Source organism: Barbatula barbatula, assembly GCF_947034865.1.
Source record: "Barbatula barbatula genome assembly, chromosome: 20".
NCBI classification, from domain to species: domain Eukaryota; kingdom Metazoa; phylum Chordata; class Actinopteri; order Cypriniformes; family Nemacheilidae; genus Barbatula; species Barbatula barbatula.
Genome location: NC_136783.1, coordinates 17,883,444 through 17,900,766, shown reverse-complemented (window position 1 = coordinate 17,900,766; position 17,323 = coordinate 17,883,444). Strand labels below are relative to the sequence as shown.

Here is a 17,323-nt window from a genome sequence, read left to right as displayed (position 1 = left end):
TTAGTGGCTAGTAAATTCCATGAAAGAAGGTCAATCAAACTGTTAACTTATGTATAAATTCCAAAAGTGAATATATGTACTTTTACTATGTAGTGGAAAAAATAGAAAGGGAAAGGAATCCGAATAGAGAGAGGACGGGACGGGACGGTTACAGACCCTTAAATGATTTACAGCTAGCTAGCAAGAGAGAAAGAAAATGAAGAGGTACAGCCATCCGCCCCACAGGATACAGTAGTCCACGTGTACAGTATACAGCACACATGTGGTTAACACGTGTACTTGCGATCTTATGTTACACTTTGTCTTTTTTGATGATTGTAAAGTCTTACAAAACTTCTGATTGTATAAGGTCTGTAAAATGAATTTTCTATAAATACATAAAAAACACTATCCACAACTAGCAAATTAAAAAAAAACATGATACAAAGTGATGTTAAGAGATACTTGAGGAATCTCTATCTCTCTCGCTCTCATTTAAAGATGACAGAGAGATGATGTTTCCTCTGTAATAGCTCTAATCCCAGCGCTGAAATACAAGGATCGGTCTTACCCTTCACAGTCCAATTAAACTGTACACCACCACACACACCACTTATAAAGAGCCTGTGTGTTTAAGGGGCCATATTCCCCTTATTTTTCCTGAAGACCACTCATAATGTTAAAGGTTCATGCACCGAAAATAGTTTGGCTCATTCAAGCTTTTAAAAGCAAAAAATGCTTTTTCACAATACATCCCTTTTAATGGGCCATTTTTGTTGTTCCCCGCAGATGCGAGGTCGGTTCGTCCTGACAAGTTTCAACCCTTCTCATTCAGTGAGGTACAATTAAACTGTCCCGAACCTCATCTGGACTGTGCTCATCTATACGTTCTGTGCGGAAGAGCCTCAGGTGAGTCAGATGTATTAAACATACTGCTGCCCTCCGGCTGTTCTCGAGATGTGAGCAGAAAAAAAAACACTCCCTTAGTCTCCCTCTTTCACATAATCATCAGTCTTTCTTGCTGAAATGAAGTGGTCCCTCTTACTACCACGTCAGTTTGGTGAAATAAAGGATCCGTGCATGTGCATGATGGAGGAGAGATCAATAGTGCTGTGTTTGATAAGCTGGTATGCTTCCTTTTCTGTGCTCGCTATTTATGTCATCCAGCAAGGGGACGGTTCTTGGACATACAGTACTAAAGTCAATAGTTTGAAGTCCAGCAACATAAACGTAAGACTGCAAGAAATCCATCTGAGGTTTACCATAGAGGAGGACCGAAGGAAAATTTGTTTATTACAGGATCTGTATGCACTGCGTGCGATCCTGTAGGTCGTGCTCCAAGTCATCTGTTCTCTGTCAGGATCACACGAGGCTTCTGAGATGTCCCCTGTGTGTAATTCTGTACGTGATTTATTTGCTGGTGTGTACTCACAGCTCTTGAGCTGTCCTCATATTCGATCTTGAGGTTGCTCATGGCTTTGATGATAGCCATGATGGACTGGATGGTGTTACTGTAGACCACAGCTCGATACTGCTTGCACTCCTCCTCCGAGTAGCCATCCTCATGGATAATCCTAGAGAGAACACACACACACGCAATTGGGATACTCATGATGTCATCAGGCATTGCTTTGACCCGAGAATACATTGATGTATACAAGAAGTAAAACGGCACCTTACAAATCACATAACTAAAAAGAGAGAGAGATAGAAAGAGAAAGAAATTGCAAAAGAAATGCAATACAAATGTATTAAATCTTCAGTGGACAGAATGTAGCTGCCGAATTGATTTGGCGTGCTGGTGGGAATTGTTTTGCAGGTCTTGTTCGACCACAAGACAATAAAGTATTTAATTATACTAGCAGTTCTGGCTCATGAAAATGCGAGCACCTTCTGCCATCTGGGTCAGAAGGATAGAGACAATTTCCTATTATCACTCGAGTAACACTCAGATAAATACCTTAAATTTCATGTGGCCAGTGGAGAACATGCCGTTTTCATGTCAATATTTTTTTTTAAACGATATAAAGCTAAATTTAACTAGCATGCCACTGAAATTATAGACGTTAAGTGTGTTAACTATTCACTTTCATTCATTTTTAACCTAGTCAGGATTTTAGTCAGTATATTTTGCATAGCGATTTCTCACATTAAGATTTAACGCTATTACAGTGGAACAAACTAGACGCATTGCAACCGTGACAACTGTTACAGACTTAATGCTTTGACCGGATGTCCTACATCAAAGCCTGTGTATTTGTGTTGTTGGAGGCGTGTGGTGATGGAATAAAGCAGTAGTTGTTTTCCATCAGAGTGATTAATGCAGGATTTAAAACTGCTTTGGGATACAGAGGTGCAGGAATTACAGCTGAGGTCAAGGTCAGATAAACAGAGTATTAACTGCTGCCAGGGGCCCGACTGCACAAATACACACACGTCCACAGCTGTGTGTATAAGACAGACAACCACTGTGTCTCAAAACATAGCCAGATGCCTCTATAGACAGCATTTTGTAACGTTTGCTTAATTGTGTGATGGCTTAAAATACAGTCTAGGTAGGCAGCACACTAGGTTTGGAGAGATATACACGCAGCTGTGGAAATGTGTGTTTGTGCAGTCGGAACCCTGGCAACAGTAATGATGTTGTGAATGGATTAAATGTTTAGTTGATTGAATGATTTGATAAGCACACATTTATATGGGAAACTTGTAAAAATAGACATGTATCTGGAAATTGAAGATCATATCACTTGCAAAGCGGTGCATTTGGTGCTCTAAACCAGTTTAGTTCAAATCAAGTGAACAAAGGGTCTGATTGGTTAAATGAATTGGCATTATGCCATGTCTAAGTGTGTTTGTGTGAAATGAATTAACCAGCCGAAAAAGAAAAGACCTTTCTTGGTACGTAAATGGGTGCAAATGTATGTTGCCCAAATTTAAAATAACAGTAAAAATATTGTGTCAGAGGTGCAGCTGTCTGTCTTTCACATTTGTACCGACGTTAACATCTGGTCCTCAGAAAAAGCATGCGTGCAAGAGAGAATGGGAGGAGAGAAATGTGGTTCACTCACTTCATCTGTTTTACGATGGTACTCTTCCCCGATTCTCCAGCACCTGTGACAAACACAAAACAAACACACAGGCGTTAAAAACCATTTCAGACAGGGACGCAAAATTACTGTCAATGTTTTTATCTGTGTCTAGTCAGAGTCTTAACACTAATGCCTGCTCTACACACACGTATTGTGTGTGTGTTTGTGGCACACGCTTCCAGTAAGACAAATATTGCTGACTTCAGCTTTGGATCTGAATTCCATCGTCTTTCTCTCAGACCTGGTGTTTATCAAGCTTGGCCTTTAATGGAGCTGTCTGAGTGCTTCGCAAACAGGAAACTGGGGCCTTATCGGGGAAGGGTGATTTTCACAGGCCTGTGGAGGCATGCTGCTTATTTGACATCTGACTGGCTCATTTTAGAACATTATATAAACATAACTGCTATCAGATACCTCTACGGCAACCAACGGGCTTCCGTACTCACGAGTACCTCCTAAAATCTCAAAACAAACAAGCAGTCACGTCGCTGAATCTCATGCTGAGTGACACGTGTCTCCGGCAAACATGTTGGGGAGTTAGTTTGTGACTCCACACACAAACCTTTTAAACTATCCCTTTAAATCACTTAACTGGATAGTTGACCCAAAAATTGTTCTTTCAAGATCTATTTACAAACATTTATGACTTTTCAGTGCAATACACAAAAGATCTGAAGAATGGTTGTAGCCAAACAACACTGACCCCCATTGACTGCCATTGCATGGACACAAAACCACCAAGCCATCTCAAAATATCTTCTTTTTGGTTTCACAAAAAATGTAATCATTTATAGGTTATGAACGACAAGAGGATGAATAAATGACAGAATCTTTATTTTTGAGGTGAACGATCCCTTCAAGCTGCGAACTGAGTGTAAAACAATGCAATCCCACCCTGTATCTGAATATAAAGGAATAGTGTTGCAGGACTTTAAAATGAGAACAAACTCATGTTAAAGAAAGAATGTGTGTCCAAGTGTGTCAAAAGATGTCATACTGGGTTCAACAATCTCTCACGTTGCGAGCACACCTGTCAACGGGCCACACACTCACAGCAGCGCTAACACCCACTTGTGAGAAACGACTTCCCACTCCAGGAGTTGCTGTCAACACTTAAAACACGCAAACTCTCATCTCCCACGTTATGCCAAGATTGTTTGAACGTTCAGACTTTTATGCGAGACGCATCAGTTGGCGACGTGTGCAGCTGCATATTAAAACCATGTTAAGAATGTTGCTGTAGCTCACGTTTCGAATTCAACGCTGCGAGTTAATATCCAATTGAGCGTTTGAGGTGGTTTAATAAACGGACACAAGCTGCGAGCACCAGCCTTGTACACAATCCCCCAGAGAACGTACAGGAGATTTCCCATCATGGAATGAGTCACGCTTCTATTGTGTGTTAGCTAGCTTTAAGATAGCTTATACACCTGCCGGATGTAGACACGCATGCTGGAGACATTGTCTGTGAATAAAACATGAGGCATTGTTGCACTTCCACAGAATGTGTTTTAGGTCAAAACACCAGACAAACAAACAGCACTTAAGAGACCTGTAAATAAATATAGATGCCTGAAACCCTCTCCAAAATTCTCTCGGATTTAACCAATTACTGATATAGATCATTTTCAGGGTTGAAATTCCTGTCTGGTGTTCAGCAAAACTCATTTTAAAGTAGGGCTGCTGGATTATGACAAAAATCATAATCGCGATTATGTCGGACAATTTTGATATCCCGATTATTTAACCACGATTACTCATTAACTTTTAAAACAACAAAGAAAATTTAAAACACTTTGCAATTAAACTGAAAAAAATAAATGTAAAGAAATAGCACTGCTGAACCACTGTAAAGAAAAGGGTGCACTATCGATTTATACTACAAGAAAAGAGATGATCCTTGCCTAATGGAATGCGGCACAATATTGGTTTACCTCGATTGTTTTTGTAATTGATGAAGGGCAAAATTGAAGATTACGATTCATTTTCGATCAATTGCACAGCCCTATTTTAAATGTCCCAGCCATCCCACTGGGACAGCAAGTCAGATCTTTTATTTTGTGGAATAAGACTGTCGAGATATTTTTCTTAATATGGCTTATATTATCATCAGACTTCCAATTAAATCCGACCTGTTTTCACAATCTCATAAAACCTACATGCAAAGCATTACTTTTTCATATTGTATTCTGTATTTATTCTAACTGTATATCCTGCACTTGCTAACTGCACTTCTGGTTAGACCTAAACTACGTTTCGTTACACTGTACTTGTATATGTGTAATGACAATAAAGTTGAATCTAATCTAATCTAATCTAATTACGCACATCCTGCACTGTCAATTAGAAAATAAAATAGCACAAAGGTTTTACTTGTAAATGCGTTATATGTCCCTCTTTTGTAAATAAATAAAATAATAAACAATGTTCACTGTTGTGCAAATGTATGTCACAAATAAAAACTGCGTGAAAAAAGTTGTGACTAATCGTATGCAAAATAAACTTTTTTTTGTTTACATAATATACTGTAAATGTGTGTGTGTATAACAATTATATAAGTATATATAAATGTATAAACAGATGTACATGCATTTCTTAAATATATACATGCAAGTGTGTGTATTTATATATACATAATTATTATACACAGTACACGCACATACTGCATACTATGTAAACAAAAACCTTTATTTTGAGTAAGATTAGTCGCGACTAATTTCATAAGTGCACATTAGAAAAATAAAAAAGTTATGTAATAAAACAAAATAGGTATATATTGGTTAGCAATAATACGAATATGTAATGTTTTAGCAAACCTAAACTACTTTAGTAAGTAATATAAATAATTGTAATTGAAATAAAAAGGAATGTAAATAAAAACAAAGTTACAAATATAAAATATAGAAACAGAAATAGAAATAGCCATTTAGCTTTTGTTTCAGCAACCTCACATCGCCTGAAGACCCACAATTCAGAATTCATTAAATTCCAAACAGATTAAATCAAGACCTTTGCTGCCCTTTGATATGTTGTGCCACATTACATAAGAAAATGGGATGCAAAGGGTATTTGACTTCGACTTTAAACCCAAACAAGATTGTGTTATTGTGTAAAAGCCCTTCCCCAGCGGACGTTTGTCTGGATTCAGGTGTTTTACTCTCTAATAGCCTCAATGTCTCATTACGTGGTCACCGTACCTCGCATCTGACCGGAGTGGGTGTGTGAATGACAGCATGCATTGCACTAATGAGAGGTGCAGCGATGTGTCAGCGAGCTCAGGTGCTCACTCCTGATCCAGAGCCAGTGCGTCTGGCTGAAGTTTAGGTAGTCAGTCATTATGGTCTCAGGTACACAGGTTCACAATGAAGTATAATCCAGCTTCATTGCTGCAGCTGTGACCCGGGTTTTCACAGTAAGTGTCTCTCTCCATTTGTCTCATCCAGTTTGTCCCTCATTAAACCAATTTAGCCATCTCTTCATTTCATTACAAAACTATTAAGTATTTCCTTTCTTCTAACAAAAATCATCTGTGAATATGATCTATTTAATCACATTAAAAAGGACATCAGTTCTTGTTCTGTGTCTCTCTTTTATTTGTCCTCTGGGTTTTGGGCATTGAGTTTTCGGAGATCTAGCAGACAGACCACCGCTCTCCACCCCTCAATAGTGTGTGGTTGCTAGGCATTCGTTCCTTTCTGCTTAAATTCTGGGAATCTCCAGGCCTTCGCAAGCAGAGCGTGATCTCTATGACTGTTTTCATCTAGCTCTTAATGCAATAGTATTAATCTGATGTGTTAGGAGACTTTGGGAATGTTTCTTCTACAGTCTTATGAAAGCATAGACATGTCATGCAATCATAAAGGTGGGAAAGCAATTTGGAAACCTTATACCATTGTAGGTTATATACAAACACCCATACTCGCAAGCAAAACTTACTTACAATTAATCAAACAATTAGATTTAGAGATGCTGAAAATCCTTGATATGTCTTCAGCCATTAAGATATAACACGTCTTCTACAACAATATTAGATAAAGAAAGTGCAATGACAAAACACATCTGATGGATGAGTTTGGGCAGCCTCACACCTCAGATACCGCACAGACGGGCACTCGCGATTGCTTTTATGTCCCCATTTAAACCGAATAAATGGCTAGGACTGTCAGTGGTTTATTGGCCTGTCTGAAATAATGCATTCGCTTATTTATAGCTTTAATATAATTTTTCTTACCCACGTCGGTATATCCTCCTATGGTCTCAGAGGCTTTCAAAATCTCAAGCAATACTATTTATATGTATTGTGATAAATAGGAGTACAACAAACGTCCAAATGTGTCAAACTGGGACATTGTTAAATGGTTTTGCACACAATCGTAACACTTCAAATGACACAGTCAGCAGCATTTTGGAACAGAGCATACAGCACAACTGTTGAGCAAAAGTGTGAGAAAGACTGAGAGATGAGATCGACTCAGAAGGAAAAACAAGTAGGGCTTTCTGGAAACTGCATTAGCGTACAGCTAAATCACATTGAAACAGCTTCCGCAACCTCTCACACACATGTACGCATTAGTGGACGCGACACGTTGGAAAACGCACAAGACAAATGCTTTTCCTTGTCTGGCTTGTGAAATGCTGAAGAGTCACAGGCTATTGTCCCAGAGTTGCCCGTTTCTAACAGTTTCCATCCAGCGAGGGACTTTTATGCTAGCTCAAGGGCCATCCTGCTCTCCAAAGTCCTATAAATGCTCTGTGTGTGTGCAGGGGGTGAGAAGTAAGGGACAAAGAAGCCAGTGTGTTTATTGCTCTGGTTGTGTGGCCAGCAATGACTGTTTACCATCATTTGGGTCACAACAATTACAGCTGAACCAGCCTCACACACACACAGTCCTGTTAGTCTCTCTTATGCCCCAGGCTTCCATCACTTTAAGACTCTTCAATTCAAACAGAAGCGAGTCGGCAACACAGACAGCTTATAATGGTACTGCCATAGGCATGACGGGCATCAAACAAAGGTGTTATCAACCCTCCGGTCAACAGCCATTCGGCTAGGATGTACAGATCTGAAAGCGTGAGGTGCCGTGTCAGATTTTACAGAAATTAACTTCTAATCAGGACGCTTTTATAACACAAAGAAGATGGCCATTGGGCTATTGTATAATTTAGTGTGCTTCTGTCTTTGTTCCTAGCCCTCAGTCTGTCTTGGCTAACTTCTCCCACCAGCTTGATTTGGTATCGCAGGCGTTCAGATGGTGTCATGTTCAAATATTTCAATAGAGTTTTACACTGGATGGTTTTTCCTAGAGTGCCATTTTCTGCCATTTGCAGTCATGTCCACTGTGAAGGACGTTGAGCAGGAAATTATGTCAAAACTGCAGGTGTGCTTGATTTAGTCCTTTAAAATGCCAGTTCAGACAGAATGTGTTCCTGCACTCTTTTCTTGCAGAAAATTATACATGCTTTAAATGCTTTAAAATGAATACAGCTATGATTCAGTTTTTGAAATATTGAAAATTCTGTCATCATTTACTCACCCTTAGGTTGTTTAAAACCAGTTTAAATTGTCTTGTTCTGCTGAACAAAGAGAAATATATTTTGAAAGAATGTCACAATCCAAACAGAACTCATCCCCCATTCACTGCCATAGTAGGGAAACATATACTATGGGAGTAAATGGTGGATGAGATCTGTTTGGTTTCTGACATTCTTTCAAATATTCTGCAATGACAGACCAGTTGTGAAAACAGTAAAACACATCTGATGCGGTAAGCCCTGATGGATGAGTTTGGGCAGCCTCAGACCTCTGATTCCCAGCAGACAGGCACACGCGATTGCTTTTCTATCCCCATTCATAACTAATAAATGGCTAGGCCTGTCAGCGGTTTGTTGGCCTGTCTGAAATGCTCTTAAATAATTCATCCGCTTATTTATAGCTTTAATTTTATGTGACTTGCCCACGTCGGTTTATCCTCCTGTGATCTCAATCAATACTATTTAGATGTATTGCACGACGAACGTCCAAATGTGTCTGGGCCATTGTTAAATCAGGGCTTGACATTTAGGATTGTAAATTTGTCATTCACTTTTCAGAGAATTTTTTTTTTCTTTTTAGATCTTTAACCAAAGATAAAGAATTATATTTCATTTGAATTCTCAATATAATCGTTTCGCATTAAGATTGCATCAAAGCATTATAATTCGTTTTCCTTTGTGTTTAGCAGAACAATAAAATGAATACAGGTTTGGAATAACCCGAGGGTGAGCAAATGATGACAGAATTTTCATATTTGGGTGAACTATCCCTTTAAGAAAACACAGCGTTGAGATATTACTGAATAAAAAAGTAATAAAATGGTATTACTGATGAATCTATGAAATGGATCGATAAAAATGCCAATAATATTTTAGAAAAATGAACAATTCCTGACAAAGTATAAATCAAAATGCAGAAAAGGTTAAAAAGAAATTCACTTCCGCGCCCAATCTGTAGATGTGACTCTTTACGATAAGACTATGGGATTTATCCTTTAATAGTTAATGTTACAATGTGGGTGGGGAGGAAGCTGGACCGAACTCATGGGAGTATGAGAACAAAGCGTCGGCGCACAAGCATTTCCTCAGGACAGAAAAAGAGACATGGAGAGAGAGATTATGCAAAGAGCTACTTCTGGTTCTAGCGCTTCCTCGTCTGTGGTTGAGCAGACCTAGGATGTAGGAGTGCCAGGATTTTTAAGAGGTTTCCATAGGAAAACTGAACTCAACTGTTCAACCCTAGCAGGACCACTCGACAGAAAAAAAACACTGACAGGGTGCTGCACTGCTCTTACTGAGGAATGAAATGATGTCCAGAAATGTGACATTTTAAGAAAAGATGTTTTTGGATGCATGCACAGGACACACTACTGACATTTGGCCGAGCTGTGTTTACTAATAATACAGCTGGCACCCCTGGACGAAGGTGTCAGAGCAAAATATAAAGAATATAACAAAAACACTACCACAAGCACAAAGCATAGGAAGTGACAGTTAGAGTAGAAGAAAATAGATTTTTCTATTTTTATCAATGTGCCTATCGAACAATAGGTGACAACTGTAAGCCTCACTGCTTAGAAAAGTAAAAACTTAGAAAAAACATAAAATCTAAATTAGCACAGAGACCACACCTTTACCAGTACACTGTGGGGAATCCAGTAATACACCTGAGGAAACCAAAATAAATAAAAGTCATCCATAAAACCTGAGCAGTGAGGCAAAACACCAAAGACACAATGGGAATAAGGAGCCATGGGAATAAATTTGAAGAGGCGTGACTAATGTGTATGATGTATGACAGCAGGAGGCACTTCTGACCCAAGAACCCAAAAGCATGACGGTCATTCTCATGACCTGTGACCATGTCCTAACACCAAACGCACATAAAAATGCTTGACAATCAATAAAACAAACAAAAAGAGGAAGTATATTCACTTTCACTCTTTCTTTAGTGTGTTTAGTCCACAGGAGCAACGTCTGCATCTATCATCAGCTGGCCCCGTGAGATCCTTCATTAGAAAACACCAGTGTTGTCTAATGTCTGTAAGAGGTCCACTGAGAGGTGTGTTGATGCAAATAAAACTTTTGGTTCGAGGTTGTACGCAGGGTAATATCTATTAAACACCTACCTTTTGGCCCTTGTGAATAACAGTGTGAATGCGTGTGTGTGGTAGGACACAGCACGACACCGGTCTCATTAATCTAGGCAGACAGCAGAAGGGCAGAGGCTTGTGTGTGTGTGTGTTTATGTCTCAAAGCAAGCGTCAGCCTCAATGCCTTGAAGACTCCTGGCAGACAGCATATCTCCCCTGAGCTCTCCAGCTCATATAAAGAAATTCTCCTTAAAAACACATCAGCTGTATCTGAAAGCTTTATAACCATTAGGACTTCGAGTAACACATACAGTAAACCGGCCCCCATCGCAAATAAACACATTTCCACCCATATAATATTAAGCATAAAAACGAGATCCAATCTGATTAGCTAGTTTTGTTTTTGAGAGTCAAAGTCAAGCCAAACTGAGGCAAAGAGTACGTTAAATTATCGGCCGTATCGGTATCGGCAGATAATAAACTTTAGGCCGATATATTATAGCTGATAAATTAAGAATAACTTCCTCAGGTTGAACCACTTCAGCTGCATGCTACTCACAGTTAAAATCCAGTACAGTACAGTCTTTCGGTCATGATCATTCGCTTACTGTAATTAGCAAAACATTGTTGATGTAGTATGTAAATATTTATGAACGTGTATATTATAGTGTAGTGAGGTAGGCGGGACGAGAGCCGGGATTCGAGGCTGGTGCGTGAGTGATAACGAGTGTCAGCTGTACGTGCACCGATCTCGTATCACGGAGGAGATCGGGAGCATAAGAGGACGAGCGACCGGACCGTCAGTGAGAGAGGACCTCAGAAAATGTTTTCAGGCTCAGAAAATGTACAGTACTGTACATCTGATTTACCAGTAACTACAGGTAATACTTTGAAACAAACTGAAATGAAGCCATATGTCTTATCATGCCCAGTACTCCAGTAAAGGAAGTTTAACAGCGAGATGATCACGGATATACACAAATGCATTGAGGGGAAGTCCGAGAGCTCGACACAATCTCATCGCTGATCTGACTGTGAGAAGAACCTGGAAGCGTGCCAGTGTGTGTGTGCATTATTCAAGAGACAGAAAAAGAGTGGCGTGGGCACACGGCTGACATTTTAAGTGTATAAAAATCAATCGTCCGTGGTAACTCTTCTGCGGGGTGACGGTTTCCTTCATCTGAGAACATGCTGACGCTCAGATTAAAGGGTCTGCTTTCATTAACTGCACAAACAGGAAAATCCTCTTTAATTCCACAGATATAACAAGCAGGCGACAAATGAATGAGGGAGCTTAACTTTCCAGAGTCTTCCTGTAGCTTTGGCAGTCCACGGCACTAGGAATGCTAAGGTCATGGGTTCAAATCTAAGCAAGCACATGCACTGATAAAATTTGGTAAACTTTGAAGGCAGTGATTTAAATTCAACAAATGTAAAAGCTACAACATTATAGTTACGGTATATACAATGACGTTAACTCGCACACAATAGAATGGACGTCCGTTTACACCAGCCAGGAGATCATATCCTACAAACGAATGACCTCAGAAAGGCGTGAATGTGAATGGACACTTATAATGCTTCCTGCCTCTTGGCTGCCATTGTTCAAGAGGAGGAAAGCAGACAGCTGGAGGTCTCCTCCGAGTTTCCTCACACTAGTGAATGCTGCAGGTGTGCAAGCTGATAGTAGTGGGTTAAATCGATTGATTATTGCTAAATTCAGACATAATATCTACATGTACCTCTAACTGAAGAATTATTTTCGACCGCATCATGGCCTAACCACTGACCATCTGATAGGTACAAAAAAAGGTCACTGAACATCTGATGCGTACAAAAGGTCACTGACCATCTGATGCGTACAAAGAGCTGCGACTCATAAGACCATATATGAAAAAATAAATAGATTTTACGTTGTGAAGAGAAAATATGCTACCGGCAAACTTTCAAATATAGAGATACAAATTTGCTGTAGCATTGTAGGGACAAAGCTCATAACAAGATGCTTAGTTGTTATGCAATATGCAATACCTTTGAGATTATTACAACAAGATATATTGGCATGCAATATTTGCCACAATTGCCGTGCCCTGGGGATTCCCTTCTCATCACTAGTGCGTCATGGAACAGACAATACACTCGCATCTGTCCCGGACCAGAGCACCGGAGGCTCCAATAAATGCACAACATGTATTATGCATATCTCCACACTGGCTTCCCGAACACATGCAAATAAATTATGGATAATATTGACAAAACAAAAGTGAGAAAAGAAATGAGAAAGGAGGGAGAGAGAGAGAAATCAAAACTACTTGAATTTCTTCCGGAGCATTCTTGATCTGTCTAATCGGCTTCATCTTCAGAGGTGGAGATGCTTCTTCAAGAATTCAATGACGTTAATTCCAGCTTTTATAAAAAACAGCCACTCTCATGAAGTATCCAATGCTTTGAACTATGTGACAGCCCTGTGTTGAATTCCACCTCCAGACACGGAGCAGAGCTTAATAAAGTCACATCACTGCCCCATGCCAGGCAGTGCATTACTAAAATATCATTACTGCTTGGCAGGGGAATTAACTTCAACAACGAACAGCCGACAGTTCAATTATTATTATATACCCTCATACCAGTCTAGCTAAAATATAATGTAGGGAGAAGAAAATACTGAGACAAAGCCAATACAGGCATACACTTGCAAATTGAGAGACAAGGACAATTCAACAATAAATGTGTGGAAATGCTTTTTGGGTACATTATTTCAAATGTTCGGCAACTGAAAATATTCGGCCGAAAATAGCAAAAATGCATGTGGGTTGTTGGCCGAAATAAGTGAAATGGCCGAATAAATGTTGACGGCCAAATATGTCGGCAGTGTTTGGAGTATTTTTAAGCGTCAGAGAAAGCAGAACAGCACAGACGTGGCTGCTCACGGCGGTCCGACAGTAGCCCCACCGCTCACGACATCCTTAACATCATACAGTGGTCACCATGTCAGTGTTCGGCCAAGTGTTTCAGTTTTATTTGGCTTCGGCCAAGAATTTTACTTTCGGTGCATCCCTACTAAAGACACATAACATTTGGTATATATTATTTTGGCAATGGCTTGGATGAAAGCAGCCAATGCAGTAATATGCACACACAAGCATCAGCTTTGATAAAATAAATTCAGGCAGAAAGGATATCTAACAAAAAAGGGAGTCTGTCTGGGACTCCGGGTTGCCTTGAAGCCCAAAGAGAAGAATGAATCCAGACAGCCACACACACAAAAATACCCCTAATGATTCAGATTGGTGCCAATTCCATTTTAACGTGACATTCAACTGAACCTGTTCAAAAGCCGACCTGATTGCTTTCGTTAAATCCAACTGCTCATGACAAATGAGCCCTGATCATCTTTCAGACATGCGGGAGGACATATTAGACACTGTAACGTCTAACCTCTGGTCTTATGTATATTATCAATGTGTGATATTGGTTGAATAAGTGATCAAACAGGAGAACGCGTGATCCCAGTTTCCTTTAAATCGCTAAAAAATCTGTATAATGTGTTTTTTCTGTGGAACACAAATGAAGATATTTTCTGAAATGTCTTTGTAGTTTTGTGTCCATATAATGAAAGTCAATGGGGTAAAAATGCTTTGGTTTGTGACATTCTTCAAAATATATTATTTTGGGTTCTGCAGAGGAAATTATGTCATACAGGTTTGAAATGACATGAGGGTAAATAAAAAATTAAAGCGTTGTCATTTTAAGGATTTGTATAAATAGTAATTCTATATAGAATATCTATATAAAGATATACTGAACATAGATTTTATATTTGAATGTACTCAAATAAATGTATCTTTAAAATGTTTAAGAATATTACTTTTCTTTTCTACCATAAATACATTTATATTTTTTTCTCTGAAAAAGGTGAAAATATCTGCGTTTCACCTCTCCGAATAAAATCAAAGTTGAAAGAAATCTAACTCGAGGCTAATGAAGTCCAGACCCTGAACTCAGGATGGAGCTCATCACATACAGATGGATGATGGCCGTCCCCTCACAAGGCCTCGGCATTGTAGGAAAAGCTGAAACTAATTCCAGACTCTCAAGAACAACTGTCATATAACATTCATATCTTTGATAAGGCCAAGCTTGACATAAACTTAAACCTATTCATTTGAATCTTCAGTATTTTCATCTGGAGTGAAACAAATGCATGAAACCCCTCCCTTTAATAATGGACAACAACAGACTGATTTCACGCCATTGCCTGTTTTTTTATTTCAACATGGCAGAGGAGGAAAGAAGACCGTAAAGACAGATAGACTGCAATGGTTTGAACAACCAACCTGGATTTATGTTAACGATTTATGATCTTAAATGTGACAATATAAGCATTGGTTGCATATCACATGAGCGGTTTTACTTGACCCCATTGTTTTTAAGTCCAAACCATTGCAGTCCATCTGGTTTTCTTCCGACCTCTGCCTAGATTTTCTATGCATGCAAATTTAACATGGGTTTAATAACACTGTTTATGTAGAGTCTAAGCTATAGTCATTAGTAACTGTCTATCCTCAACTAAGTTTAGACACTGAAGAAACAGGTGGTATTTTACAACACAGCATGAACTGTAATGTGATGCTGATACAACACAGGAAGTGCGATAAAGAATTAACACCTTATAATAGATAACTGGTATATTTGTCACATTTATAGTCTTATTTGATCTATATTCTGAAATAGACACAAATTCAAAGTGTATGTGCAATTTACATGGGTGGAAAATGTTAACCCGTTAAACCAGTGTCTACAATGAAGCAGTTAAATAAAGGATTGTTTTTCCAAAACAAACCCAAGATCAATGGTCTGTTTTTACAGTGACATGAGCCAGGTCAAATCAAAAGCAGTCTATGCTATGAATGTGACAGAAGAATTTATGAATCCTCATGCAAAGTAACAACTAGAAGATCTAGCGACAGATCTTGACCGGAAGGAATTTCGTAATGCACATAACTGCAAAGCAGACTTATTGCAAAATATTGCAGCATGCATGCATTAAATGAATCATACAAATTCCTTAAAAAACATATGAATCACGTTAAATTTGTTGTTCACAAAAAAATACTCAAACTTATTCTGATACTTGACCCCTTCTTTCATTTCTAAGTTAAAGTGTTACAGAGTTCAGTCTACACTCCAAAATCAAAAACATTTTATTAGATTAATTTGTCCTTCAGCCAAAGTTAAAGACGTTTTAATGCAATCAGTGGCTTTTGTCCTTCTAAACATTTACAGTCTGCCCACAAGTGCACATTAAAAACCCTGCGCTCATTTGACATCATTTTGTTCTTGCAGGAAATGAAATTGTTGTACTAATTTGAGTTAAACTCATGTCATAACACTCTGAACTACTTTATTCTGGTGGCCAAATGTGACATTGTGGAGTCAAAATACTTATTTGTACAGTCAGCAGACGGTTATCCCACCATAACCCACCCCCCCCGCAAATACCCTGAACACCCTGTTTGGTTTTATCTTACTGTATGTACCTTATACTGAATGTTGTGTTACATTTAAGATGCAAATGCAATTAACAGCAGTTTAGAAACGTGGAAACTGTCCAGCCTGTCATTTGTCTCAAAGGATTAATTATTCATGCTTCAGATTTAAACAGCCAGCTCACTCTTGACAAATGAGCAAGACATTATGTCCAGCCCCAAGCGAGGCTTTTCAAAACAGTCTGCCTGGCAGACCATACTAATGACTCTTGCGTCAATACTGCAGAGAGAAAAGCTAATTATTTTGGAACAGGACAGCCCTCTCTCTCAGGTCTGTGCTTGATGGGTACTAGCTTTAAGAAGAAATGTTGGTCTATCTTGAATAGCATCAAGGTAACTAAACCAAAAGTTCCCTGATGCACACAGAAGTTTGGGGACAAAACAAGCAAAGACTAATAGATCAATTTGATGCTTTGTACAGTCGACTAACAGACAAGAGCAAAAATTTTTTTTTTTTAGATCAGAGCAAACATTTTGAAACAAACCAAACATGTTCAACTATGGTGCACATACAGGAAATGTAGCGCCAATTGCATTGCAAGACAAATTTAAAAGAAAACACAGGAAATGTGAACAAAATTAGAGGGAATAGGTGTGGTTTCTCGCTCAAGTTTTATGAAGGGCAAAAGGCCCAATTCTAGGCCTACAGCTTTAATTTACTGTGGCATAATCCTAAAAGCCATTTTCAAGCATTTATTTGAAATATAGACAAGGCCTCGAATGCAATATCACATTAAAAAATAGACCATCTGCCCTTTCTAAAAGATTAAAAGCACTGTTAAAAGGCAGGCCTGGGGTCATGATATTTGATCTCTTTGATAAATCATGACAAGGTACAACCTTTAAGCGACCCTGCGGTGGTAAGTGACTAAATTAATGGCCTTATATCCTGCTGGCTCTGACAGACACTGTTTGGGTCATGTTCAGAGTGCTGACAGGATCAGGATTGTCAGTCACCAAGGGAACCCCCGGGCCATGAATGGATCCATAAGATGCCCCTGAAGCACAGGTATATTAGCATCTGGGTAAACAGCTTCTCGTGAATAAAAAATGCTCATCACAAACGGGTGATGTAAAC

The 17,323-nt window shown here is 39.0% G+C and overlaps 1 protein-coding gene across 1 annotated transcript in view; it reads right to left on the bottom strand.

Moving 5' to 3' along the window:
* gnai2a (guanine nucleotide binding protein (G protein), alpha inhibiting activity polypeptide 2a) overlaps positions 1 to 17,323 on the bottom strand; it is a 43,208-nt gene that overhangs the window by 8,191 nt on the left and 17,694 nt on the right. The window contains exons 2-3 of the mRNA XM_079483857.1: positions 3,051 to 3,093; positions 1,412 to 1,553 (exon numbers count right to left, since the gene is read on the bottom strand). Coding sequence (XP_079339983.1) covers positions 1,412 to 1,553; positions 3,051 to 3,093 — 185 coding nt within the window. The remainder of the gene's footprint in view (positions 1 to 1,411; positions 1,554 to 3,050; positions 3,094 to 17,323) is intronic.